At 37.5% G+C, this 27,454-nt stretch overlaps 2 protein-coding genes across 9 annotated transcripts in view; one reads left to right on the top strand and one right to left on the bottom strand.

Annotated features, from left to right (window-relative positions):
* SGCG (sarcoglycan gamma) overlaps positions 1-9,324 on the top strand; it is a 116,075-nt gene extending 106,751 nt beyond the window's left edge. For all 6 annotated transcript variants that reach the window (XM_031615752.2, XM_031615751.2, XM_090133819.1 and 3 more), the window contains 2 exons: positions 5,216-5,339; positions 5,989-9,324. In XM_031615752.2, coding sequence (XP_031471612.1) covers positions 5,216-5,339; positions 5,989-6,162 — 298 coding nt within the window. In that variant the 3' untranslated portion in view covers positions 6,163-9,324. The remainder of the gene's footprint in view (positions 1-5,215; positions 5,340-5,988) is intronic.
* A 2,032-nt stretch (positions 9,325-11,356) lies between these two features.
* The window catches only part of SACS (sacsin molecular chaperone), a 55,967-nt gene continuing 39,869 nt past the window's right edge, over positions 11,357-27,454 (bottom strand). For all 3 annotated transcript variants that reach the window (XM_031615908.2, XM_090133817.1, XM_031615909.2), the window contains one exon: positions 11,357-24,398. In XM_031615908.2, coding sequence (XP_031471768.2) covers positions 12,838-24,398 — 11,561 coding nt within the window. In that variant the 3' untranslated portion in view covers positions 11,357-12,837. The remainder of the gene's footprint in view (positions 24,399-27,454) is intronic.

Here is a 27,454-nt window from a genome sequence, read left to right as displayed (position 1 = left end):
TTCTGCAGATTAGATATGCTACAAACTGCCAGCAAAGCCTGGTACATTCTGAGATTTTCCCAAGTAGGTGCAGACAAAATGGTAGGACCTCCCAAAATGATGTTTGCATTAATGTACTTATCGAGTTAGCAGAAGAGACTTGAGAAAAAAGCAACTCTTAAAAACAAATTAGAACATTTTTTTCCATTATTTTGAAGTAAAAAAAAAAAAAAAAAAAAAGTTTCATATTTACTAGAAAAATTTTATTTATGTACAGCTTGTTCATTCCAGCCTTTTTTTTCCCTAACAGTTTCTATGTATGTAATGCACAACTCTAAACAGACAGCTTCATAGTATCTTGCTCTGAATTGAGTTGTACCCTATTCCTTTTCTGCTCATATCAGTCATCTTTTCTGTATTTTCCCAAGGTACTGGTGATTCTCTTTTTTATGACTTGCACAGTAATGTTCTTATGGAGAAGAATTAGCTTTGGTGTTCTAGAGTTGGAAATGTTTTCCTACTATTAAGCTGCATTTTGTGCATTCTTAATTTTTCCTTTGAATTAGTGTGGAATGAAACAACCAGGTGTACTTTGAAGAAGCTGGAAGAAAAAAAAAAAAAAACACAAAAATTTTTTTTTTTTTCATTTTAAATAATTGTAATTATATTTTCATACTGATTTTTCACATTACATTTTACTGTGGTGTAAATGACAGACTAACTTGGGATATAGTATGAAGGACCTGTAGATACTGACATTAGTCTTATTGAAACAAATGTGTGTGCTAATGCAGACAACTCCCAGCAGCAATAACTCTTGGAAAATGGGTTCTTTGAACTACGTTACAAAAATTGGGATGATATAATATAACCACTGACTAAGTAATGGACTTGACTGGGGAAAATGGATGCTGTTTTTCAGTCAAATTTTGTTCATTACAGTTCATTTAGTTTAAATCAGTGACACTAAGACTTTGAGCATCAAAGTGAATGGAAGAATATGGAGTACAGCATCATTCAGGGAGGAAGCAATCGTTCCACCTTTAAATGAAGAAATTCAATATATGTGATGTGAGGAGTATTTGGGGGGGAAAAAAGTCCAGATTTGAAAGATTTACAGTAGTTATGTCAAATCAGAATTTTGTGCCAAGGCCTGACAGAATAACAGTGATTCCATTATTGTGTGGAAAATGATCAGGGAAGATTTAATGAGTCATTACTATTTTGTATTTTTTTACATTCAGTAAGAGGTAACAATTTTTTTTTAATGTCTTACATATGCAATTTTTGGAAGATGCTGTGAAAGTCATCTTTCCTGTTTGCACAGAGATGAAATTTTAGGAGGGATTCCAACAAAAATAATTCTCCAAAACAAAACAAGACAGAAGTGAGGCATACTCTGAGACTGAGAGCTCAGTCCTGCTGTCTTGTCCTTCTTTGCCTTTGGAACCTGCTGGCAAACAACCAGAAGCCACAGGGCAGGACACCAAGATCCATAGCTGTGGGCAGTCACACTCTTCCTACATTCTGATCACTTTCTTCACTTTCCTGATCTCGAAACATCACATTGCTAGGAGATAAGTGAAAATGGGCTGGAACTGGCATCAGGCTGCTTGCTATCCACCTTTCCAGCTACAGTTTAGAAAATATTTTCCCCAAGCTCGTGTCAGTAGAAATCATGCTTCCTCATAGAGAGAAAGGTTTAAAATTCCATTTAAAACATTAACAGTTTCTTTTTCCTGTGTAATCAGTGTATGCTCTGACTACAGCCTGGCTGCAGTGCTGGTGAATTAGACTGCCTTCAGACTAATCAAAGAGCAAAGCTGAACGCAGACACGTGCAGAGAACCACTGCCAACTAAGCCCACAGAATCCTCTGTAGGTTACTTTTCTGACCCTAGAGATGTTAGTTTCTTAATAATTTAAAGATCTCCATCTTTTTTTCCCATTGTTTCACACTTCATACTGAAATCTACATGAGGATTTCAACTCCAATAAAGGAAGATACTTCTGAGGGAAATCTTCCAGCTGCCTACAATCCTTACATCTTGGTCCTCATCATGGAACTGGTTGGAGCACATGAACAGGATGGTTTTTAGAAATTAGCCTGAAAGCCATTCTTCTGGGATTTCAGACTACAGAGCCAGGCTACAGCGAGTCTGGAGCACACCCCAGAACACATACAATGTGGGTCAGGTCCTTGGCATCAAATACTGTATGGTCCCAGTCAATTCCTGCTGCATTGCACCAGGTGCTAATGTATCTTTAGCTACTCCTAAATCCTGAGTCTGTCACCCCAAATGAGACACAGACGTGACAGTTGTCTCATTTGGAACAGCACAGTACACAGATTAATTCCTCTAGATGAAAAAGGTCCTCACTCCATTCTGTTAAATGTCATATATATGCCCGTAATAAAAAGGTAATAGTAAAAAGTATGAAGTGATTGGTAAAAATACATTCCCTCATCATTTTGCCACATGAATTCAAACACTACCAATGGACCACAAACTCCAGGACTTCCGTCTGCCCTGCAAGTCTCTATGCATCTTCTCACATTTTCAAACAAGGTGAATTTCTGTTTTGCCAAGAAAGTTGAGGGATGCGCATCTGCCTCTTGCTCAACCTCCTCAACTCTCTTCTTCCTTTTCTTTCCTTGGAGAAAGATCTTGACATTTTATTATCAGCCATTATCTGTACGTAGTTGTGTATTTGCTTCCTGACTGACAGAAACTGTACACAGTGCAGAGCAACTGCCAACAGTTTTAAGGTCACTAATATTTTGCCTTATTGACGGCCATTTAAAATGCTACCAGTGCTCTATTCACATAGTTACGTATTGAAGCATCTCTTTCCAAGACGGTGTAAGTTCCTACACTATTGCACTCTCCAGATCCTGAAGCTCACAGCAGAAGTCTGAACCTGTGCACCACTGACCTCAAGGCTGCGACCGACTAATCATTTTAAGTGACTTCAAGTTCAGGTCTAAGGGCTGATGAGGTCTTGTGCCCTTCGTTGCAAAGGGATATTCAAAGTCAGCTCAGTCACTCACTCAGAGTGACATCTCCCTTTTCCTTGAACATCTTCAGGGATGGTGACTCCACCACCTCCCTGGGCAGCCTGTGCTACTGCCTCATCACTCTGAGAAGACATCATTCTTAATATCCAACCTGAATCTGCTCTGGTGCAACTTAAGGCCATTCCCTCTCATCCCATCACTGTTACTGGGGAGAAGAGGCTGACCCCCACCTCACCACAACCTCATTTCAGGCAGTTGTAGAGAGGGATAATGTCCCCCTGAGCCTCCTCTTTTACAGACTGAACAATCCCAGTTCTCTCAGCTTCTCCCCATAGGACTTGTGCCCCAGACCCCTCACAGCTTCACTGCTTTTCTCTGCACATGCTCCAGGGCCTCAATGTCTTTCTTGTAGTGCGGGGCCCACAGCTGAACGAAGTACTCAAAGTGTGGCCTCACCAGTGCTGAGCACAGAGGGACAGTCACCTCCTGCTCCTGCTGGCTGCACAGTTGCTGATAAAAGCCAGGATGTAATTTTAACAAGAGGTGCTTGTTTCCCTTTTATTAAGTCAGGATTTAAGAAGTTGAGTCTTTGATCTGTATGACAAAATGCATCATGATTGTGACTGACTGTTGCCTTTGCTAAAATCTAACACATAAGACATCCAAAGGGCTTTAAAATTGCTGCTCGAATTGCACTGTAGCTTCCATTGCCCAGAAGCTCCAATGACTTTCTTAATTAGACAGTTAGAAATAGGACCCATATAAACAGCAGGCATTTGGGATTGTGATTAACATGCCACATGTAATCCTGCTATGTAATTTAAATGATGGGTAAGCCATAAATCTGTAACTGCTTCTGTAGTCTGGAGGCTTCTTGCCAGCATTATGTTTCATAGCAGGCAAATCTATTTCTCTGACGTTTGATTGCTTTTCCTGATCTGATAAGCTCTTCAAAAATCTATCCCAATCCACTTCCTTCTAATATGCAACAGCTTAAATAGAAAAATGCATGTCTACATATAGATTATTTATGTAGGTGAAATTCTTTACAAAAAACATAAGAAATTTCAAAGTTTATAGCTTTTTCTAAAACAAGCTAAGTAAATTGTTGCATTATGCAGGAACTAAGAAAACATTTGTTATACACAACTACCTTGACACTAATTTATGAAAATATATTAAATTTTAAATAGTGAAAATACAGAGTCAATTGTACAGTGCAGAAAAATGTGCACCAAGTTCCCTTTTCACAAACGTATAAATATGAGGATCTAGAACAAGAAGTCAGAGAAAATTTGCTAAATCACAAAGACAAATCTTAATAGACATAACCAGTCGTGTAACAGAAGTCTGATGCAGAACAGACCTGTGCTCATGCTCTTGTACACAAATCACAACGGAGGTATTGTGACATCCCAGCCCCTCTTATTCTGTCTTTGTGCAAGGAATGAACAAAACAGACGGGATAATAGAGGTGTAAAGGAAACTGGGACCACCACAGTATTCCCATAACACTCAACAGAGTCACTAGCTTATTGTTGAGCTTGGGCTTTTTCTTTCCTCGTGATGATTTTCAATAACTATTCCTATCCCTGCTACCTGTTGTGGAAATGACACCAGAATTCTGAACAAACAAGGCCTGAACTATTTGGCAAGCAGCTGTCGCTGATCCTGCACAACCCCCCTGCCAAGGTGAGGGCTGAGCTCACACGGTGCCTTCCTGCCATCTGCTGGCACCGAGGGGCACAACTTCTACAGTGTGTAATTCTTATTTCAAGCTAAGCAGCTGATTTTTAAGTTTCAGGTGTCATCTTGTTGAGTAATACATACAGAAGGAGTGAAATCAGTCTCACTGGCAGCAGTGTCAAAACTCTCATTGTTTAAAGGCTGCACTAATTGTACTGTTTTCTATATTCACAAATGAAGACAAATTCAGTGTAAAAACGAGTTTTAATAAATTAATAATACTGAAACAATCTGAAGCTAGATCTGAAATAGTACCTTACATCTGTGTTATGAATTCGGCTATGTTTTTCATTTGGAACACTTCAGTGTTCTTAAATCATCTACTTTTTCAAGTCTGCCTGAAGAAGAAAGCAGCTGCATCTTTATTGTGACTCTGAGTGAGATCCGTGAGGTGCTTGCTCAAAGCTTACTTATTTCTCAAGCTAAAGGGATGTATGAGAATGCACTACTTTGGATTTCCTTCTGCTTTCAGGCTGGAGTCACCAACTCGGTCTCTGAGCATGGATGCTCCAAGAGGCATTAACATCAAAGCACAAGCGGGGAATATTGAAGCTCTTTCCCAGATGGACATCAAACTGCACAGCAGTGATGGTGTGGTGAGTAGAAGCCCTTCTGTTTCTATAGCTGTGGTTAGCAATAATGGATAACTTCAGATCTTTTCTCAAGTTCTGCTAATTAAGTTCCCGAGGCATTGGGAGAGAGATATTAAAATTAATGTTGCCAAAGAGAAGATATTTATTTATGGTTGAGATTAAATAATAGTATCAATTGGCATAATGCTGTATTAAATTAGAGAAATTCCTTTTAATAAGATCCTGCTTGCACTCAGCTGCTCCATAGTGCCTGGATTCAGCAATCCAAGAGGTTCTTGTCCAGAGCAGAGCCCCAGTCGCCGTACCACTAAACAGGGTACAAGGCTCTGCAGAAGGTATTCAGGTGTATTCCTCAAAGTTGTTTACAATAAGGGTGGTGAGGCACTGGCACAGGTTGCCCAGAGAGGTGGTTGATGCCGCATCCCTGGAGACACTCAAAGTCAGGCTGGACAGGGCTCTGAGCACCTGATACAGCTGTAGGTGTCCCTGTTCATAGCAGGGTATTGGACTTGATGGCCTTTAAGGGTCCCTTCCAACTCAAACAATTCTATGATTCCATGGAACTGGCTCAGCAAATCAGTTTGTTTTTATGGCACGCTTTAGTGCATCCTTATCTTTAACAAACTCATTTGTCCTGCTTGCTCCCATGCAGCTTTTGCTTGATGCAGAAACGGTGAGACTGCCTAAGCTGCCCGAGGGTACAAGAGGAGGACCCGGTGTGTCCCATGGACTGTATGAAATCTGCGTTTGCCCAGATGGAAAACTTTACTTATCGGTGGCTGGCTTGGGTTCCACATGCCAGGAGTACAGCCGGGTCTGCCAATGAAGCACTACTACAGGCAGCACACGCCCTCGCAATTCCCAGTTTTATATTAATGCTAAAGAGCATCAACTGAAAGTGGAATTTTCAGCATTTTGAAAACAAAGTACTGCTATTTAGGAAACAAACCTGTGTCTACAACTCTGGATTTCAGGGTGGTGGGAGAAGAAGAGCACAATTGGCATTTCAACTTCAGAAGAGTAACTTGGCTCTGATGATACATTCTGGCAGTCACACTTTCAAAACAGCCTGACAGCGTAAGGAACAATAAAAGGGGTGTTTTCTTGCTGAACTACTATTCAGTCAGATGATTATGTAATTGCTGATATTTTTGAGCTCTGTGGATTTTTTCTCTCACTACGTGTAAACACTTACTGCATTAGTGGGTTACATTAAATTGAGTGAACTACTTGAACTATTTGATAAGACAAAGCATTATTTGGGGAGTGGCAGTGCCAGCAAAAGGTCTATGCAATTTTGTTCTTGCAATAACACAAACTATGAAAGATGTGCTATTTGTATAAGTCTTGTGTAAAGGGTGTTAATTTGTTGATAGCTTTCTATTTTAATTTGGCAACATACATGCTGATTTGCTTATCACTGAGATTCACTAACCAGTGCAAAAGTTCCAGGAGTTATTTACACCTTCCTGTGTCTTCATAGTTTTTCACTGAAGTATGTCAATATATTTTATAATAGCAATAGTTGTACTGCCTGTACCATCACACTTATTTTAAAATGCCTTTTTAATTTTAGGACATGCTAATTCAACAAGGCAAATTGCTCTGCCAGCTCGACAGAAATAATCCTTAATGTGGCTCCAGGTTGTCTGCTGCAGGGAATTTTTTGGGTGGTGGGGGAAAAAATCCTTTTGCAGCCCATGGGATTCAGTTATGAGGACTATTCCATTTCCATCTGCAGCTGTTGACTGATATCTCTGATGCTGTCAGAGTGGGACTCCACCACAAATAGCGAGAGTAAAACTACTCTTTATTTTTTTTTTACATTAGGACTTTAGATATCAAGTAAATGCTCACCAGAGCCGAGAAACCATTTATTGACCTTGGAGAGAAACGAGACTGCAGACTCATTCCCCTGTACAGTGTTGCACTGAACACTAATAAATTGTTTGCACACCTCCAGATAGCAGAATTTGTATTTAATAATCTCCTGGTATTTCAATGCCATTGATGCTGTTTTGTATACACTTAATATTCTCCCAAGTAGGAGCTGCTATCACATGGTGCCTTGGAGTCTATTTACAGAAATATTTTAAACCATAATAATTATTATACCACATAATATCCATCCTTCACAGAAAAGTAGCTTCATCTTTAAGGCTGGAGAATCAGAACAAAAGAATGACCAAAACTGTGCCATTTTTTTTACACTTGGTGCTTCGGCTCTTCTGGAGAGTTGGAGAAATCAATGCTGATCTAGGATCCTAGACACCTAGAAAAGACGGAGTTGAAAAAAAAGCCCCCAGTTAACAGTATCCACTCATATTGTAGTAAAACTTTGGGTAGTCCGTGCCTCAAGGGCTGCCTTTATAATTTGTCCAGTGATGGCAATGTACAATGCTAAAATTACCTTTCATTAGCAGGGTGGAATCCTCAGCAATTCATGCAAACTAGGAGAGCTTCAATGGGAAAAGATAGGAGACATGAGAGCTGAAATTTTGGGTCCCTTCAGGCCAAGAGGGCAATTGAGTCAAGGTCTCCCGTATTCTGTGGAGAGTGCTCTGACTACTAACGTCATGCCTAAGAGCAAAGCAGGAAGCCACGCAGCTTCCATGCCTGAAATTCCTTTTGCCCAGGCTCAGGGATCTGTCTCCAGGATTGAGCCCAGGGCTCTTGTCTCTAAAGAGGGGAATATTTCTCTACTACTGAATAATGCAACTAAGTCCTCAACTGAAACAGGCTTTAACAGAAACGTGTCTTTGGCATTTCTTTAAAGTCAGTTTAAGTGGTTACAGCTCCACATACAAGATCTTTCAGACCAAATTAAGAGTAGTCTTTGTTTATCCATTGAATGGAAAATCTGTATAAGGATAGCAATCCACTGCTAGGAAAAAAATTGGAGGACTGTTATATCTGTAAATAGTCCAACAGTGAAACAGAGACTAAAGTCATCAGAGAGTTCAGTCAATCACCATCTAGTTTCAGACATCCGAGTTTTCTTCATACCTATGATTCTTAAAGGAAGGACCATATATCCATTTCTATGTGGTACCAAACTACTGATCTACCAGTCTTAATCTCTAAATTTTACACCCAGGAAAACTGGCGTGCCATTCCCTGGCTAAATAACACTCATGAGCATTATGAAACCTCAGTTAAACATTGAAGTAACTACAGCCTTTCTGTGGGAGCATACTTTTTGACTCGCCTAAGTCCAGAGGTGAATTCTGAGTAGTGCAGAAATCTGCTGTGTCCTGAGCTAGGCCATTATCCAAATCATGTTTGTCTCTCTCCACTATTTTAGACTTCATTCTTTTTGTTGCACTACAAAATGGACATTGAAAACATAACTGCATTTTTTAAATTGTAAGCAGAAAAACTAACGTTTTTTTTAAAGCGTGAATAACAATTTTTTTGTCACTGAAGAACATTTGGGGTTTTTTTAATTCCAATTAGTGAAGAAATTAAGCTTATGCTAACATTATCGCAGTGTAATCAGTTGACACTCTCATCTGAATTGTTAAGTCACTGTCGTTCGTACATCACTAAATCATCATATGTCACATCTCCATGTGGACAACTTACCATCAATTTTAAATACTTCAAGATTACTCTTTGTACCTGAATCAAACTGTAGTAAATAACAGAAAATTACAGCACAGGAAATCAAGATTAGGCACTTCTCTGATTTATTTTCAGAAGTGTTAAACAAATGGAGAAAAAAAATGCCATTCAGCATTGTGAACTTTATTGTTGCATATCTACTCCTCTCCCTCCTCCCCGGAAAAAAATAATTAATTATGATGGTTCTTGTAGCTGGTTGAGATTACTGCATGTTGGAAAATTAAAAAGGTCAAATGATAGTAAATACTTACCGATAATTGTCCAGACCCAGCCCTCTTTGTTTCCATTTCAGTTCTTTATTATTTACATTTGTTTATCTTTTTATAAAGCTTTATGCAAAAGGAAATGGCAACATTAAATGAAAACTGAGTTCTTAAATAAAGTTTATACATTTTGAAAAATCTGCTTCTCCTTTTGTGTTTAGATGAAACTCACCTTAAATGGATGCTATTATTTTTTTAAACACAATTATCTTCTCAAGACTCCAAGAATATCCATTGTAAACCTTCCCTCTTTTAGTTGGAAACCATTTCCTCTTGTCCTACCACAAAAGACCCTGCTGAAGGGTCTGTGCTTCCTTCTTAGAGCACCCTTTAGATATTAAAGTCATTAAAGTAATGGCTTGTTTTATCATGTTGGCCCACAACATCAGAGGCGAATATTGGTGGTGTGGCAGTACAGGTTGAACCTTCCCACCAATATTCCATTACATTTGCTGCTGTGTGACAGATGGCAGCAGAGGGGCATTCTGTCAGAATGGCACCTGACATGGAAGTTCTGATGAAGCAAACGTGTGTCATTGAGTTCCTCCATGCAGAAACGTCACCCACTGACATTCACTGATGCTTGGTGAACATTTACAGAGACCAAACAGCAGATGTGAACACAGTGAGGTGGTGGGGGTGCATTTCAGCAGTGGCAACAGCAGGTCACTGCCACTGGTACAGGTTTTCACAAGTGCAGCATGCAGGCTCTTGTTCATCACTAGCGAAAAAGCATAGCTCATGGTGGTGACTATCTTGAAAAATAGTGTTTTGTAGTTGAGAATTTGCTCTATGAAGCAGTGTTTTTGTGTGCTTTGTACCTGTTGTGGTTTCCATCAAAATAAACAGGAAGCATTACTCTTAGAGTAATGTACATATCCGCTAACATTTAATTCTATCCTTACTAAGAATCACCACAAAATACTGCTCAGGGCATCCATGCCAACCTTAGGAATGTTATTGTACATTTCTCAATGTTCCCCAGTAGAGCCAAAAGGAAGTGTAATTTTTCAAAAGTGTAAGTGTAAAGTTGTTGTTGCTTTGCCTTTTAAAATGCTTTGATGAAACCCACTTCTATCACAACAGGGTTTCCATAAGGCCCTTTTATTTAGGCTACCTGTCACAATGAATTAAGCAAATGAAAATGGAAACTTCCAATTCAGTCATCCTGTCTTCTACATATTTCTTTATCCATATGAAAATTTTGTTGAAACTTACAGACGGCATCAAACCATCAATAAAATAATTTTTCTGTCATTCAGCTTTTCTTGCTCATCTTCTTTCAACATTAAAACTTAATTCAGACCAGTCAGACTCCTAAGATCTGAGATGATTTTCTTTGTAACAGCATCAGCACCTTGTAACACACCCAATGTAACTAACACAAAAGCTTAGCAGCTCTGTACAGCCATTCTAAAGGCTCATAATATTGGTAGAGCTTACAAAACACAGTCCTGTACCTTAAAGGTTTCCTTTCTCAAAGCTTGACCTAAAAATGGAAAAGTGTTCACGCAGCTCATCTGGTTTTTTTTCCAAACCATCCTGCTATCTTATTTTTTATGTCCATATAAACTGAAAAACATATTGAGAACTGTTTCCTCCTGTTATTATTAAATTTATCCTGAAAATTATTCACCTGACTCAATATACCAAGTAACAAAAAGCCACAAAGGAATGTTTTTAAAAATGTAGGGTATTAACTAGATTGATTCATTGATTCATTTCACAGCACACAAAAGAGTCTGTGGTTCACTTACATGCTATTTATTGGGGGAAAAAAAAGGCAAAATGTACAATTTCTTGAGAAATTATTAATGTCATTGCAAGAAAAAACACATCTTTTCTTTGTAATATTAGTATTTGTACAGTTATTTAGAATTAGTTTAAAAGAGACAGTGTATTATATAATACAAAGCTTGAAATAATAGGCGAATTTACTTTATAAAACCAAGACACATTAGACTGAAGTATGTTTGCATTTTTATTAAAATTATGGCACTTAATATTGAATAGCAAAAATAATGACAGGGCTTCCCAACCAGAAGCAGCGTTGTTTTCCAAACATCCAATTTCTTCCCACTACCATTAATTGCAAGATTTTTTATAATTTTTCAGAGAACAAGCCCTTTACAATTTGCAAAAAAAAAAAAAAAATGAAGCTTGTGTTGTTTTTTTCTTTTGACTTAAAACACTGTCAACAAACAGCTGTATCAGCCCTGCAAGCTCACTTGTCTATTTTTCTTTGCATTCTCTAAGTTAAATTACAGTTTCACTGTGCTGCCAGGTGAACAGTACTAACAGCATGTCACTGGACAGTGATGAAGATGTTAAATATTGCTGATCCAGCAAAGAAAAAGCCTTCTTTTTAGCATTATCCTTCATTTAAACATTATCTTCTTTTTCTTTCTTTTTTTTTCTTTTTCTTTTTTTTTCTTTTTTTTTTTTACAAATAGCTAATGTTGATCATACTGCATGATATTACCAGAAGTAGTATAAACCATAAAAGAAACAGTGTGAACTAAACACCAGGCTTCTTTAGAGCTGCAGTGAACTACAAAATAAAAGCATTACACTGCAGTACCTTTAAGCATGTAACAAAAACAAACAAAAAAAAAAAACAGTGTTCACTGTACACTAAAAATGTGGTACTGAATTATACTATTTCCAATGTTTGTGGAAAAATATATGTATATATGTACACACACAAAGGCATATACAGGAAAGAATGAAACTCAAGCATTTAGACATCAGAAAACTGAGTTTGGTGTGTGGTGTGTAAAAAAAAAAAAATCATAAAACACAGTATAATAATGGCTACAATACCGTATCGCCACATGCATTTTTTTCATTAAACAAAAGATGACAAATTCTAGAAAAAAAAGAAATGTAAATTAAATAATTATTTTACAATAAAGTAAATGCAATCAATGCATGACATGGAGTTTCATGTTAAGTCAAGTATCATCATTCAGGATTATAACAGCGTACCAATTCACAGGTACTAGACAATCCTTTATCTGTTTACAAGGTGATATTGCAGCAAATCTATAATCAGATCCAGCTGATAAAAGTATTACTATAGCTGACATGAATGTCCACAGAACACAAAAGAAAACAGAAATGATTTGGAGCATTACCTCCAAAGTTTTTTAGCTTTCATCCCACCTCACATTTCCTAGTACATCCAGTCTTAGATTAGTACACTGAATAACGATATTACCTTCTTGGAAACATAGCATTAAATGAAATAAAATCTAATAAGGAGTTACAATTACAGAACCATCTAACAGAAAGCTAAGCTTTGGTTATATAAAGTGCAGTTCAGTAATATGCCAATTAATCACAATAATGTACATACAGTTAATTTTTGCACTGTTTCCTTGGAAATTTTAAAAAATATGATTTACAGTTTGCTTGTACAGCAGGCTCAGTTTAAAAAAAATCTTGTTTAAATAAATTTAAATTCTAAACATTTCACTGCCATCCACTTCTGTGCATGATATTTCTAAACTGCTTTGCAATATTTGACCCCTTGGATGTTTAGTAATCTGCTCGTTCACATTTGTGTCTCAACACATAGAATACTTAAGCTCTGAGAATAGTCTTCAAATCTCTTACACTTTTTGTTGTATAAAGTTTTCAAGTTTTATTATGATACAAGCAGTACATTCCATCACTCTCATAGCAACTTCTGAAGTAAACCTATCATTTGGAATCTGTGGAAAAGGAAGCAAGTCAGGATATCTAGTTTTTAAGCTATCTACCCCATAAGCCTCCAAAGTTTGAACATCGTTTGCAAGCCCTTCAAGTTGTTGACTATATTCTTCTATTTTCTGTGCAAGGGCTGCTGGTTTTACATCTTTGTCTGATTTTCCTTTCACAGCATAGTCAGCAGCAATCAAGGCTAGCTTAGTAGAAAGGTAACACTTAAAGCATACCCATTCATTGGCATTTTTATGAAGATCATTTCTTGCAGCTGAAAAGTTAGCTCGGGCCTGTCTAAGCCATCGACGTGCCTCGACAGGATTGCCAACAGACCTGAATGTGGGTGGGACAAAAAAGCGTTGTGAGAAAGATGGTCCTGTGGAAGATGGACACTTCTCTTTATACTGCTGCCTTTCAGATTTGTGGCTTGTTGCTTCTTGGTTCCATGAAGTATAAAACCTTTGGAAAGAAAATTTATCTGACTGAAATCGAGAAGCTGAGGATGAAAATGTTCTTCTCGAGGCTCTGTCTGTGTTTTGATCCATAAAGGCCTGCTTTTCTAGCCTGTTAATCTCATTTTGTAAATGTTTGAAAACTTCATTAGCTATATCAAGATTATCTGCATTTTTATCTGGATGCCATTTAAGATAAAGCCTTCTAATAATCTTCTTTCTTTCAGATTCTGGAAGTTTCCAAGCCTGTTCAATCACAGATGTCACTTCTCTTAATATTTCTGGCAAGGAGCTTGGCTTTAGCTTCTTTGGAGAGTGATGTTTTGAGGACGTTGTTTTGTGGCTGTCTCTACCAGTGAAGAGAGGTGGAATTGTTCTCAGTCCATGAGCTGGAAATTCTGTAGGACTAGTTGGGGTAGAGGGTGTGCTATCCCTACCTTGAGAACTTTCCTCGGGTCTTGAAAATCTGTACAAGTCAAGAGAGCTCACTATTTTATACTCACTATATCCAATATCAATCTGGTAAATCTTTCCTAGAAAACTGGGACTTTCACCATCTTCTCGTTCTACTTCCTGTACAATTATTGCATACGTGTAAGTTGGTTGATATGATCCATAGATATCACCACCTTCAGCATCAACAAGGTAACCAACATATTCACCAGGGTAAAAGACATTCATTGGATCCATAAGAAGTGTGTAATGAATTTCAGCTGGTATAGGAGTGCCAGGTGTTGGTAGTTCAAGTTTTGATGGCTCAGATGAGTCATACTTCACCCCTAAACTGTCAAGCTTCTCACTGATTCGGTAAATGTCATTACAACCCAGCATGGCAATTAAATATGAGGTATCAGAAATCAGGTTGTCAGTTGCAGATTTTAAGGACATTGCTAATGCTAGCAGGAAATTGATGTCTTTGCTGTCAGAGTGCTGTATATAAAGCAATATTACCGCATTCCCGTATCTCTTTAGGAAAGCAAACGTTTCACTTTTACTGTGTGGAATAGGAGCAAAGCCTTTAACTCGTAATGTTGTTTGCAACTTCTCAAAACAGGAAACTTTCAAACCTTCTCGTAAAGCTTTGCAAAGTCTTATTGCTTTCTCTTCATTTGCTAAAAAAGCATTGTCATTTTCATGCTTCATAATCCTAATAAGCCCTGTGATGAATTGTTCTGAAGACAACAGTAATTGTAATCTTCCCTGCAAAGAACATAAAGCTCCAAACTGACAAGTTCTGGGAGACTCTTCATCTAACTGCTCTTCAAGAATACTGCTAAGCAAGCGAGGCCTCAATTTCTGAGGGAATAGCATTATCAATTTGGTATGAAAACCATGGTCTTTGCCTAAGTAACACTGGCTAAGATCAACAAGCATTTGTACACCAATGTTACCCTGGATTCTACTTTTGTAATGGGGTGCATCATCAAAAACTAAGATACTTGACTTGACTAACCTACCATCTTGACTGGGAAGGTAAAGGGCAAAATCCCGCATGTTCTCAAGGTCATTCCTAACCTTGACAGAATCATTCTGAAGACTTTTGAACAGGCCAGAAACTACTCTTTTAACTGTGCGCATTTCATTAGGATCCAGTTGCTTTCCTTCTGAGTTCTTGAATATACGTCCCAGAACTTCAACATACTGTTTTGTTGAAATAACATCTTCAGTACCCAAATGTTTAAATAACTGATGGAAAGTACCAAGTTCTAGAGGAAGTTTGTAAAGATAAGGTTTAAAATCAGATTCATACTCAAGGTTTATTACCACCTCTTCAGGCTTCAGGAGCTTCCAGCCTTCTTCCACCATTACAAAAGAAACTCCTCGAAGCTGAAAGCGAAATTCCCTTTTCTCTGTACTAAGAAACTCATAAATGCTTCTCAGGATCTTGGCCCGAGTTTTCACCATTTCTTCATCCACAGTTGTTATATTGCATATGTTTCTGCAGTTATTGATAACTTTGTCCAGAGGAGGGTCTAGATTAACATTCAGCATAGTTAAAACTTGCTCAAGTTGTTCCTGCACATCAAGAGTACTTCCTTCTTGCTCTTTGATGCTTAAGGGTGTCGCCTTCTCAGGAAGAATGGGACACGAAGTCCACAGCAACTGTAATACATCAGTCTGTTTGAATTTAGGATTCACCTGTGCCCCATTGAATCGTATAAGAGGGAGTGTTCCGTTAACTTCTTGGTACTGTGGATGAAATCTAACAAATTCTGCTGGAGCTCGTTCAGGGCAAAGAAAAGGTATTAATGACAATTCCTTCAGAAAGTTTCCTGACAAAAGATCAGTTCTTTCCTGAAAAATGTGATGAAGGAGGACATCAACAGCATTCTGCAATGTTTCTTTAGACCAATTTTCTGTATTAGCTCGCATGCTGATCTCCTTAGCAAACTGTATTAACTGTTGCTGTGAAATAATGTATTTTAGTCCAATATGCCGTAGAAAAGTTACCCACGATGGAAGAAATGCAGCTTGGCTTTTCGGTTTTGTAATTTGTTCTAGTTTCTTAAAAAAATCTTGAGGTATAAATAATTTTTCAGGAAGCATGACTTCAAAGACTTTTACAGTCCTGTCATAAAAATATTTTGCAGGTTTTAATCTATTGCTTGCATCATGAATGATCAATATGCTTTCAAGCTTTTCAAAGAGCTGTTCTTTCATTTCTGATGTTTCTTCAATGCTAGTTAGCCTATTCTTTAAGTAGATCAAATGTTCTAACTTTGCATCGTAAGACAAACTTTCAATTTTTGGCAGAAGATGTTTCAAGTACACTTCAAGATCATCCACAGAGACACAGCCAAGCACAGTATACAAATCTTTTAAATGTATTTTCTCTTCAAGAAAAGCTGATGATGTTGACTGTGTCCATCTGTCTACTTCCACTGATGGGATGCTTTTTGTGAGTACATAACACGTCCCATATTTTGAAATGCTTATGTATCGACCACTAATGGATTTATAACATGGGAGAGACTTTAAAATTTTAATGTCATCTTGAGATGTCAAATGACATAAATTGCAGTTGAAGTACATTAAGAGAGCCTCAAAGTCACTTTCTGCTAACTTTTCAGTTCTAAAAGATGATGTTTGTACCATATACTGTATGGCTTTCAAAATGCTTGAAGGATTATCTATATTTGCTGTGGAAGCTGACAGCAAAGGCACTAAAGCACTATCTTTGGAGCATATTTTGTTCAACGCCAGCTGAATACAACCTGTTTTCATCAAAGCATGAAAGACTTTATCACTCTGGGCATTTGGAAAAACAGCAATATGCATAATGCTGAGAGGCAGCAGAACATCACACTCAGGCACAACAAGATGATTAGCTGAGACAGTGAACTTTACACCTGGAAGCAAAGTCCAGTCCTTCAAAGTTTCAACAACACCATCAAATTTTGCTTGGATATCCTCTTGTTCTTCCTTAACAGCTATAGACTCACTAATAAAATGCCAGGCATTTTTAAGCCAAGACTCACTTGCAAAGTTTTCTTTCCATTTCATACAACTTTTAGTTTTATATTCTCTGGGCAGCACAGAAGATAACAACTCAGCAAAACTTGCGATATCAAAGACTTTTGCTACATCACTGCTAAGTAAAATATTGTTGTACCTCAAATATAAAGTGTTCATAAAGAGGTCCTTGCGAGATGGAATCAGTTCATGGTATGTTGTTAAGAACTTTGGTCGTTTTGAATCAAAAATTTGCAAAACATTGTCAAGGGTAATAAGAAGTGGCAAGCCCTCAATTTGGATTTCATTTTCTTCTGCATCCTTAAAACAATAGTCAACCAGAAGTTTGAGGCTATGGAAGAGTTTCAAATTTGTCTGCTGAAGACGACAGGGTAACTTTCCAATGTGGCAATTCGAGTCTGGACATGAAAATGTCATCAAAAATAATCGGACATCAGCAGGTGTGACGTAGGTGACAGGAATATCTGCATCTACCAAACAGTGGTAAAGATTTGCAGTTTCATCACAGTTGTACACCAAATTAAAACCTATTTCTAAGAGTAAATGTTTTAGTCTATAAACATTTTCAGCTACTGACTTCCGTGTTGTGATGTTGTATTCTGTGTTTTTGAGATGCTGCAATTCATCTTGGAGCAGATTGTCAAAGAATGGTCGACCTTTATTCACAGTAGACATGTTAACCCACGTGATGATAACAGCAGAATGCAGATCAGAACCATCAACATTTGGAGCTCGCATAACGGGTAAAAGACGCTTCAAATCCTCATAAATACAACTGTAAACTGCTTTCACTAAACAATACCAATCTGGCTGAACATCAAGTCTATTAACTGGAAAAAAAGATAAGAACTTTTTTAAAGTGTCTTTCACAGCATGAACTGGGGTGTTTTGCAGCACTGACACCGTAGGATCAGTGCCTGGAAAATAACGTTTCTTCAGTTGAATCAGCAGTTCGACATAAGCTGGTGCTATCAGCGCTGTCATTAGACTGTTATTCCAGTCACTTCTTACTCCAACTCCATTATCATCACGCCACAGATTTCTTCTTGCAGAATCCAGAGCAAAGTGTCCATTCACATGAAAAGGTAGCCCAGTTTCTAAAGATAAAGGTAGGAAACAGAATGCTCTGTGGGGCTTTTTGTAATTATGAGTAATGCAAGCTGCTACCCCACCACGTGGAAAAAGAGTAATGTCCTCATTCTTGTGGGCTGAAACAACGCTTTTGGATACCTTTTCCATAGCAGAAAAGCCTGACCTGTTACAAATTAACCACGTTGTAAGATTTCCTTCAGAGTCTTCAGTATCCATTGTGTAAGTAATCTGCTGCACCGGTATTTCACTTAACTGCTTTTTTTTAGTCACGCTGTCAATTACAGATGCATGAAATTGCTTTCTTTTCAGCCTGTCTCCATCAGTGATTTTTCCTTGTACAGAATACAACACATTCAGTGCTCCTGTTGTTTTCTCTATCTCACAAATAGAAATTTTTTCCATATGGTTCAAAAACATTAAGAGTTCTGCTCCATCTGTACGCAGTTTATCTAGAAGATTTTGGACCATTCTATCTGAGCATGGAACTGTGGAAATCTCTGATACTTTTGCCATTTCTCCATTTCGAAGAGGAAACCGAAACATTGTGCAATTATCCAGTTTAAAGTGATCTCCTAAGTAGAGGTCCAGGACATCTGAGAACTGCGTTCTGAAATCTGCATCTAAATCTCTGAACATGCGGCCAGGACTTGTTGATGTTGCACCTGGTGCATATCTAGCATGAGGATCAAAAATACAAAGAATATCATTGCCAGATATGAATGAAGGGCAATCAGTAATGTGATAAACAGAATTGAAGCCTATACCGTACTGTCCGGTTTTACAGGGGTTTCCTACTTTAGTACCTTTTCCAAGGTTCTGAATTCCTCTAATATCATCTTCTGTAAAAGGCTGGTTGTTGTAAACACACAGGGCTGGCCCTTGAAGCGGTGCCCATTTCTCATCAAATATTCTATCAGCTGGATGCTGCCTAGGATCAAACACAAAACAGATCTCTGTAGCTTTTGCATCATCTGCATTCTGAAGGAGCTCTTTCAGCATTTCTTTTTCTGAAGGGTAGGCATTAAGAATACTTTTAATTCTACTTGTCAATTTTTCTTTCTGGCCAAATTCTGTTCCTAGGGTAGTAAAACAGATGTTGGATGCATATCTTTCTAAAGCTTTATGGCGTTTGGGTATTGCTCCTAGCTTTACTGCAACTTCCCTAGGAATATCAGCATGACAATACTTAACTGTTGTGTCTTTAACTTTAATCCATGGACAGTCATTGTAACACAAAGATTTTGCAGGCAGAAGTGCAAGACGAGTATCGGGCAACAAAATCTCTCCATACTTCTTCACACAAAATTCCTGCTTTTTCTCTCTAATGAGGCTCCATATTCCTTCACTAATTATTCTCCTGCAAAGCTGAAAATTCTCTTCTGTTAGTTGTTTGGTCCCTCTTTCCTGATTTATTAATTCCAGAACAAGAGCAAAATCTTCAACTGTGAATGACTGTCTGACACCCATGCTTTCAAATAGCTCGCGAAAACTATTTTTGTATTTGTTAGGCAACTGATAGAGATATGGTGCTGCTTCAAAATTCAAGTGAAAAGACACTTTTGTTGGATCAACATATACATTCTCAACAAGAATAAAACTACAGTTCGTCAGTTGTTCAATTATCATAGCTTTTGTTGATTCATTTTGTAGCATTGCTTCATGTAGGTGCTTGTAGCAAGCATTGGTGATATTTTCCTGATATAATGTAACGCCATCAAAAGACTTCGCAACTTCTTCTAACTGATTTATGACCAAATTAACAGCTGGTTTCTTTAGCAAACCCAAAAATTCTTTTACAGCTAATGACAAAGCACCACAACCTTTAAAGGAATGGGAATTTTCATTAAGAATTGGTTGTATCAGGCAAACTATATCTTGATGATCAGCAGTGAAAAGATCAGTTGCTGAAAACATTGCATCGGGCAGAAAATCACTGCCTTTCCAGTGCAGTGAGAAGCCTGCTGGTTTGCTAAGGAAAGGAAGAAAAGGGATGGTTTGACATTTTTCAGCAAATTCTTTAGCTCTAGAGTCCCTACACTTCAGTTTCTCATCAATAAGACTCAATATAATACTGCTTCTGAGACAAGCTGCTGCATGATCTACCTTGTTAATTTCAGCTACTGACTCTGCACGTTCTATCAGGTCTTCCCATAAAATATCATCTTTAGCCATTCCTAACTGAACAAGTTTAACCAAAATAACTGGGTTAAGGTAATCCTGAGTGGTGCCATAAGGAAATCTTCCATCTTCAGCATCATATAACTTTGCAACTCTTCCTTCAGGATGGATCAGTCTTGATGGTGTAACTAACGGATGCCCATCCAAAGAACAAGGAATACATGGAGTAACACGAAGAATTCCTGAAAACTCCTCAAGTTTTTCATTAAGAACATAACGCATCAAAGGATCACGCAGCTCTGCAGCAATCTCTTGAACATTAGGGAAAAACACTTCAGAAAAAAACTGTTTTTCAGAGAAAGTGTTCTCTAATAATACGTATTTGCATCCTGCTTCTTCAAATCCTGTCTTAACCCAGGAAGGGAGATCCACAGCACACAGATTTTTGGAACCAGTTTTTTTAAGGTACTTCAAAAAGATCTTAAAGGCTGATGGTCCAACATCTGGCCGTTTCAGAATTGAATCATCTAGAAACCTTACGTTCTTCATGGAAACCCAAGAGATACCATCAGAAAACACTTTTATCCCTTCTTTGCTTTTCATATGAGCTATGTCTTCATAGAACCCTTGACAGATAATAGAAAAATCATCGTGAACTGAATCAGGATCTGGCCATACTGCATAGTAACTGTAGTCAACGAGCTCACCACTGATTGCCATATCACGGAGAACACAAAGCGCTTCTATGTAGGCTTTTACAATAACGTGCCTCATGAATACTGTGTTCCATCTCCCTTTTGTGTCTGTTTTCCAGATCTCTTTCCGGTTTGAAGTAACTGCAAAGCAGCCATTTATGTGAAGAGGTAAGCCTGTTTTTATTCTTAGAGGTAAATAGCAGAATACTTCACCTATGTTGTTGCAATTAGGTTTCACAATCCACTTTTGATCCTGGGTTTCATTCAGCAACACCGCTACTCCACCACAGGGAACAAGACCTAGTCTTCGTCCACTTTCATGTAATGAAAATTTTAAAGCATCACCAGTGTCCATGCAAGAACATATAAGCCATGTTGTTGAATCTACTGTCTTCTGCGGCAGTTCATCAGCTGACCTTTTTATCTGTCCTGATTTAGCCATTTCAAAGAAAGCAGCTGGATCATCTTCTGCACCCCTGAAAAGGGGAGACTGTAAATCAGCAATCCGCCTAAATACATGGTGAAATTCTTCTACTACTATCTGTAAGATACAGGAGGACTTTGGTGTTTCAGTGGGAAGCTTTTTATTACTGCTGCTGCAGACCTTCATTAGTTTAGCTGCTTCTTTTAAAACACTTACATTTGGTTCAGTCAAGGCTTTGGAAGAACAAACTCTTTTTTTAATAGTGACAACATCTTGTGCCACTCCAGGATCTTCTTCCTCAATTTTCAAGTACTTCAAAACCATTGAATTTACACTCTGAGCAAATATTATCAGCCTGTGACCACAAATGCTAAATTCATCCACAAGAGAATAAATGTCTGCTGTATTGTAACATGTGTTGCTGACTTCACTCACTTTAGCTTCCTGCTGAGTTCTGAAGGAGAGTCTGAAAAGTGTTCCTTTGTAGCTGTAAGGTGATTCTACAGTCAGTGGTAGCTGGCAACCAAAAACTCCTATAAATGGCTTAAACTGATTGGGAAATTTTCGCAGCCTCTTCTGTTGTTTACTCCAGTTAATTTTGATTCCAGGATTAGATTTATCTCTAATATGCTTACTGATATGATTAACATTTGGATCAAACATAATCATGAATTCCCGGCTCAAAATAATTGGAACATCAGTGATATGATAAACAGAATTGAAACCCAGTCCAAACTTTCCAACTTTGTCAACTTCACTCCTTTTTAAAGACTCTCCTAATCGAGTTATATTTAGAAAATCAGAGTCAGAAAATTCAGAGTTATTGAATGACCACAAAGCTGGACCATGACATGCTGCCATTCCTGGATCCAGAAGATTTTCTCTTATATCCATATTTCTCCTCATGTCAATCAGGAAATTACATTCTGTGGCATTAGCGTCATCAGCATTTTGAAGAAGTTCTTTAAAGATGTCTGAAATTGAAGGGTACTCTTCCAGAATGTTTTTAATTCTTACAGTCAGAGGCTCCCTTTGCCCAGACTGCTCAAATCCCATATTTTCTGGATTAATCAATCTTGTGCTAAGACATGGAACATTTAGCCACTCAGCAGTTTTCATTGGTATGTCTTCATGTACCAAAATTATTGGTTCAACAGAATCTTCAAGCAAATCATTTAAGTCATCAACTTTGATATCACAGTAACAACATTCATGAATTGGCCTCATCACAAGTTTATAAGGAAGTTTGCCACTGTACAGTGGCATGGGTGTATGAAGACTTGCAGGAATCTGATTACTGTACAGCCATCTTATAATGCTCAACATAATGTGAAGATTCTGTTTACTTTCTTGTTCTGAGAGACACTGCTCACTTTTTAGATATATTTTCTGAATGACCATAGAAACATGGTCTGGTGTTAACTGTTCAATTGAACCACAACATTTAAACAACTGGTGAAACTTCGCCATAGTTTTTGGCACGTAATGCAGATAAGGCTGGAGGTCAAGGTCAGGTACTGTTTTTATTACTGCTTGCGTGAGGGAACAAAATGTTTTACCTGTCCAAACCCAGGGAAATTTCAAGGCTTTAAAAGCTTCTTTGCCTTCTTCTAAATGGTCATGCATAAACCCATAAATTTCAAGCAAGATATGCTGAAACTGATAATAGTCCTCATCACTGAAAGTTTTAGAACTGTGCCAATCAACCACCACTTTGAAATGTTTTAAGACTGCTTTTATGCTGGGTTTTGTGGAGATGCCAAGTGCTTTTTCTATATCAATCTGCACATTTTCCACAAGAGGAACTGAGGATCCAACTAAAATTGCATGAGATATATCACACATTTCTGGTGGTAAACACAGATTGCAATGATCTCCTTTCCAAACTAAGGATCCTGGATAATTTGGAGGTCTTTCCTTACACGCAGGTATCCATTTTATTTTTTTCAGGGCAGTTTTTGTTTCAGATGACTGAAGCAGCGTATGGTTTTTGTTCAAAATCATCAAGAGAGTTCTAGCTTTCTTTATCAATAAATCACAATCAATGTTAGAGTCAGCATGCAAACTTTCAATTTTGTTTGCTACTCTCATAACATCACTTTCCACAAGATTGGCTTCACTTTTTAAGCCTATTTGTCTCAGAGAATGAAGAATATCCGAAGATGTGAAAATAGCAGGAGGAAAGGAAATTTCCTCCTCAGAATAGAATAAGTTTTGCAGAAGTTCCACCTCAGGATCAAAGAGCTCATTTGCTGTCATTATCTTTTCCTCTGTAATTCTAATAAACTTCAATGCTGCCAGCCAATCTATCACATCTATATTCTCGTTTTTCAGAAAAGTCAGATTTTCGAGAACCCACTGCATTATCTGTGCTGTTTCATCGTATGAATAGAAATAACTTCTTATGTCCTGTATAATAAACTTCAAGCAATCTGTGCTCTTTAGCTGTTCTATTTTTAGCAGGTTAGCTAAGCGAATAGTAGCTTCATCACTGCTGTCAATTATTGGAACAGAAAATCTTAGACCAGGTGGAATTTTGGCAGTGTGATGTAATACCTTACTACCATTTAGCCCAGCATAAACAGGAACACCATCATCAGATGATTTCTCCATTTTTTTAAATATCAGCAATTCCTGAATAATTCTTCTTTCTTTTTCACTTACATCATTCAAACTAGCTAGGAATGCCCTAAGAGCATCCTTATGTGTTGACGGTAATGACAAAACTTGATTGCATAGTTTCTGCAGGGACACTTTTTCCATTATTTGTAAAACAGCACTTGGTAATGGTGGATGCACATATTTTTTTATAAGTGGATGTTGGATTGAAATGTCCAGCTTCTTAAGCACAACTCCACCAACTTTCTCAATAATATCAGCTATGTAATCTGGGAGCTGAGTCTCAGATTCATCTTCCAGAATAATAGGCGACGGATTCCTAAATCTAACCAGTTCTAACGATGTTTGGTTTTCTTCCAGCAGAGTCTTAGGGATAAGCGGCATGTCATCAAAAGCACTCAAGTCATCAGAAAAATGCATATACAGGTTCTTCCAGACCATCTTAAGCCAAGAAACTGATGGGTGATTTTTGTCTTCCAAACCTGGATACCACTGTACCACCATGTCTCTGCCAGGCCACACACTATTCATAACTTCTTTAATTAGCCGAGTAAATCTTTCTGGGTTCAGAAGCTGCAGCTGAGTACATGGCCTTCCTGAAATTACAGCAAAAGGGCAACACCATGAGAATCAGAGCAGAGTTACATAACAAAGTGCTTTTGGAAGTTAGAAAAAAACTTCTCTTTTGGGGAAAACTGCTAAATAGAACTGCAGAGACCAGTTACTCTCATTTTTAGGAGTTAATTAAAAGCAAATACATTCCATGTTAGTATAAAAATGAAAACAAATTGAAAATTATTAATAAGTTATTGCACTTGTTAGTTTGACAAAAAAGCCTTCAGGCATACAAAGTAACTATGGATTTAGTGTCAAAGTAGAAACTTACATATATTTTCCTGTGTAGTTGATTCTTTACACTACTTAATTGCCTAATCCACTATTTTTCTTCCTATACTTGCAAAGACTACAAAAGTTTTTAAGGATTATTTATTAAATATAGTAAACCAGATGCTCTTATGCTAAAAACTGACAAGTAAAACTCAGTTGTGCAAGGAGTGCTGAAACTAAGTTTACATGTATATCCTTCTATTCTTATTGTCAATACTTTCAAATAAATGAAATGAATGTTAACACATCTTAATTATCATTAAGACAATTTATACTTAAAAAACTAAAGAATGTCTGTGGCTAAGAACAGAATATAGAATACAAAAATACCAATCCCTTCCAATGACATCAAAATACATGACAGAAATGGAATCAAGACATCTGAGTTTTATATCTTTCTCTCTTCTAAATAGCACAGCTGTTTACAAGGAGATGGGTAGTAAGATCCTTCAAAAAAAAAAAAAGTTTCCTTTCACCTCAGCACTCCAAAAAGATATGTATTCTACTTCACGTGCTAGGAGAACAAATTGTTTTTACAACACTTTTCATAATTATCTTTCATAGCTATCTTTTGGCAGATTGTTTTGCAGGTTTTGTTTAGAAAAAAAGCTGGAAGTAATGAGAACAGCTAATAACCAAATGCACACAAAGATCAAGCTTCAATACAAACCAGTACACCTTTAGTTAATAACCATACCTGAAAATCCCCAGAGAAGCTGTTGGGCTAAAATATAATCAAATTCATTTAGAAAACATCTAGTCAATTACATATTAACATATAGAACAGAAAATATTTAAACAACTATTAACTACAAAAATACAGTACATATTTTGGGAGATAAAAAAAATTAGATCTGGTTATTTTTGTGCAACACAAAATAAAAAACAACCCATAACCTATATTCCCAAAGAAATTGTGCAAAAACATGTATATTCTGCAACTGTATTGAGAATCTCTCTGATATAGTTTCTAGTTATACAAGTAAAATTCCTGAGAGGTAAGATCTTAAAACCTGTACCATAGGTATGCCTTACTCTACTCTGCCCTGGTGAGGCCTCACCTGGAGTACTGTGTCCAGTTCTGGGCACCCCAGTACAAAAAAGACAGAGATCTCCTGGAAGGAGTCCAGTAGAGGGCCACTAAGATTACAAAGGGCCTGGAGCACCTCTCTTATGAGGACAGCCTGAGCGACCTGGGTCTGTTCAGTCTTGAAAGAAAAAGACTGAGAGGGGATCTGATCAAGGTCTATAAATATCAAAGGTACAGGAGGCAAACAGACAAGGCCAGACTCATTTCAGTGGTGCGTGGCAATAAGACAAGGGGAAATGGCCACAATCTGAAGCACAGGAAGTTCCACACAAACACGCATATAAACTTCTTCACAGCAAGGGTGACAAAGCACTGGAACAGGCTGCTCAGAGAAAGAGGTTGTGGAGTCTCATTCTCTGGAGATGTTTCAAGACCTGCCTGGATGTCTACCTGTGCAACCTGGTCTAGGGAGTCTGCTTTGGCAGGGGGATTGGACTCAATGATCTCTAGAGGTCCCTTCCAACTCCTAACATTCTGTGATTCTTACAACTATGAAAAATCCTAGAATGCACATAATTTAGGAGGAGGTGGAATAAAAAGTAGGCCACAAAAACTCACAAAAGGTCACCTGAAAGTCCTCAGGCATTTCTAGATTTAAAAAATTACATTTCTACATAAATATGACAAGTAAGTCCTTCTAATCAATAAAAAGCGTTTCACCAACCAAGAACAAGTCCCTGGAAGAATGCAGGTCAAGGAAACATTTAAATGATAGTAAGAAGTCAGGCCTCCAATGCAACCCAAATCTTTCTAGAAATCAGATTCACAGACCAGCCCAGAAAGTGAAGAGATGTCCTAGGATAACTCTCAAAGTGATTGGGTTATGAATACACAGGTTGGATTTTTTTTTCCTTTCGTTTTAATCTCCAGTTTCTGTTTACAGGCTTACAGTATACCAAAACCTAGTTTCAGGTGATTTTATGTTTTTTGTTGTTTTTTATTTAAGCACAATTTTGTACTATCTTGTGATACTCACTTGGAAGAAAACACTACACCTCAGAAGCCAATTTAAGCTATCATCATGAGGAACTGACATTTTTCAAAGCTAACGTTCCTGTTTTCCATATGATTTGTCATCCATCTATCTCACAGTGGCTATCTTGATCGGTTTAAATAAGAATTCTGATAAAGTGAATAATTCAAAGAGAGAGACAATCTTTTTCTTAAAAGGCACATTTTCTAGAGATTGAAGAATAAAATAACTTACCATATATATATTATTTAAAAATAAGTTGAAGCGTGACTTGTTTGGAGAAAGAAAAAAAAAGGCTTTGGGGACAGAATTCAAATTTACCTATCAAATGCATAATGAGAAGCAAGTGCAGAAAAGTAAATTAAACTAACAATGTCTAGAAAAAAGGCAAAAAATTAACAGTGAAAGCAATTAAACAGAGAAGCATCATAACAAACTATTTGCATAAAGATCAGAAGTATTTCAGCAGGTCTGTTTTGACACAACCAAAAGTTACAAATTAAGACTCAGGAAATATTTAACAAAATGATATGGTCTACAGCATACATCCAGCCAGATGGTTAAGATGGTTTCACCTGTTTGGTTTTTTACAGATGCATATTTAGAAAGCACGGATGTGATCACTTGTGGTTGTGAGATAAAAGATGATCCATAATATTAAAAAAAAAATAAAAATGGCATGGCTATTGCATATAAGGTTA

This window comes from Phasianus colchicus, chromosome 1 (genome assembly GCF_987193195.1).
Source record: "Phasianus colchicus chromosome 1, bPhaCol1.hap1.1, whole genome shotgun sequence".
NCBI classification, from domain to species: domain Eukaryota; kingdom Metazoa; phylum Chordata; class Aves; order Galliformes; family Phasianidae; genus Phasianus; species Phasianus colchicus.
Note: the sequence above shows the minus strand (reverse complement) of the source record. Positions and strands in the feature narration are given on the sequence as shown.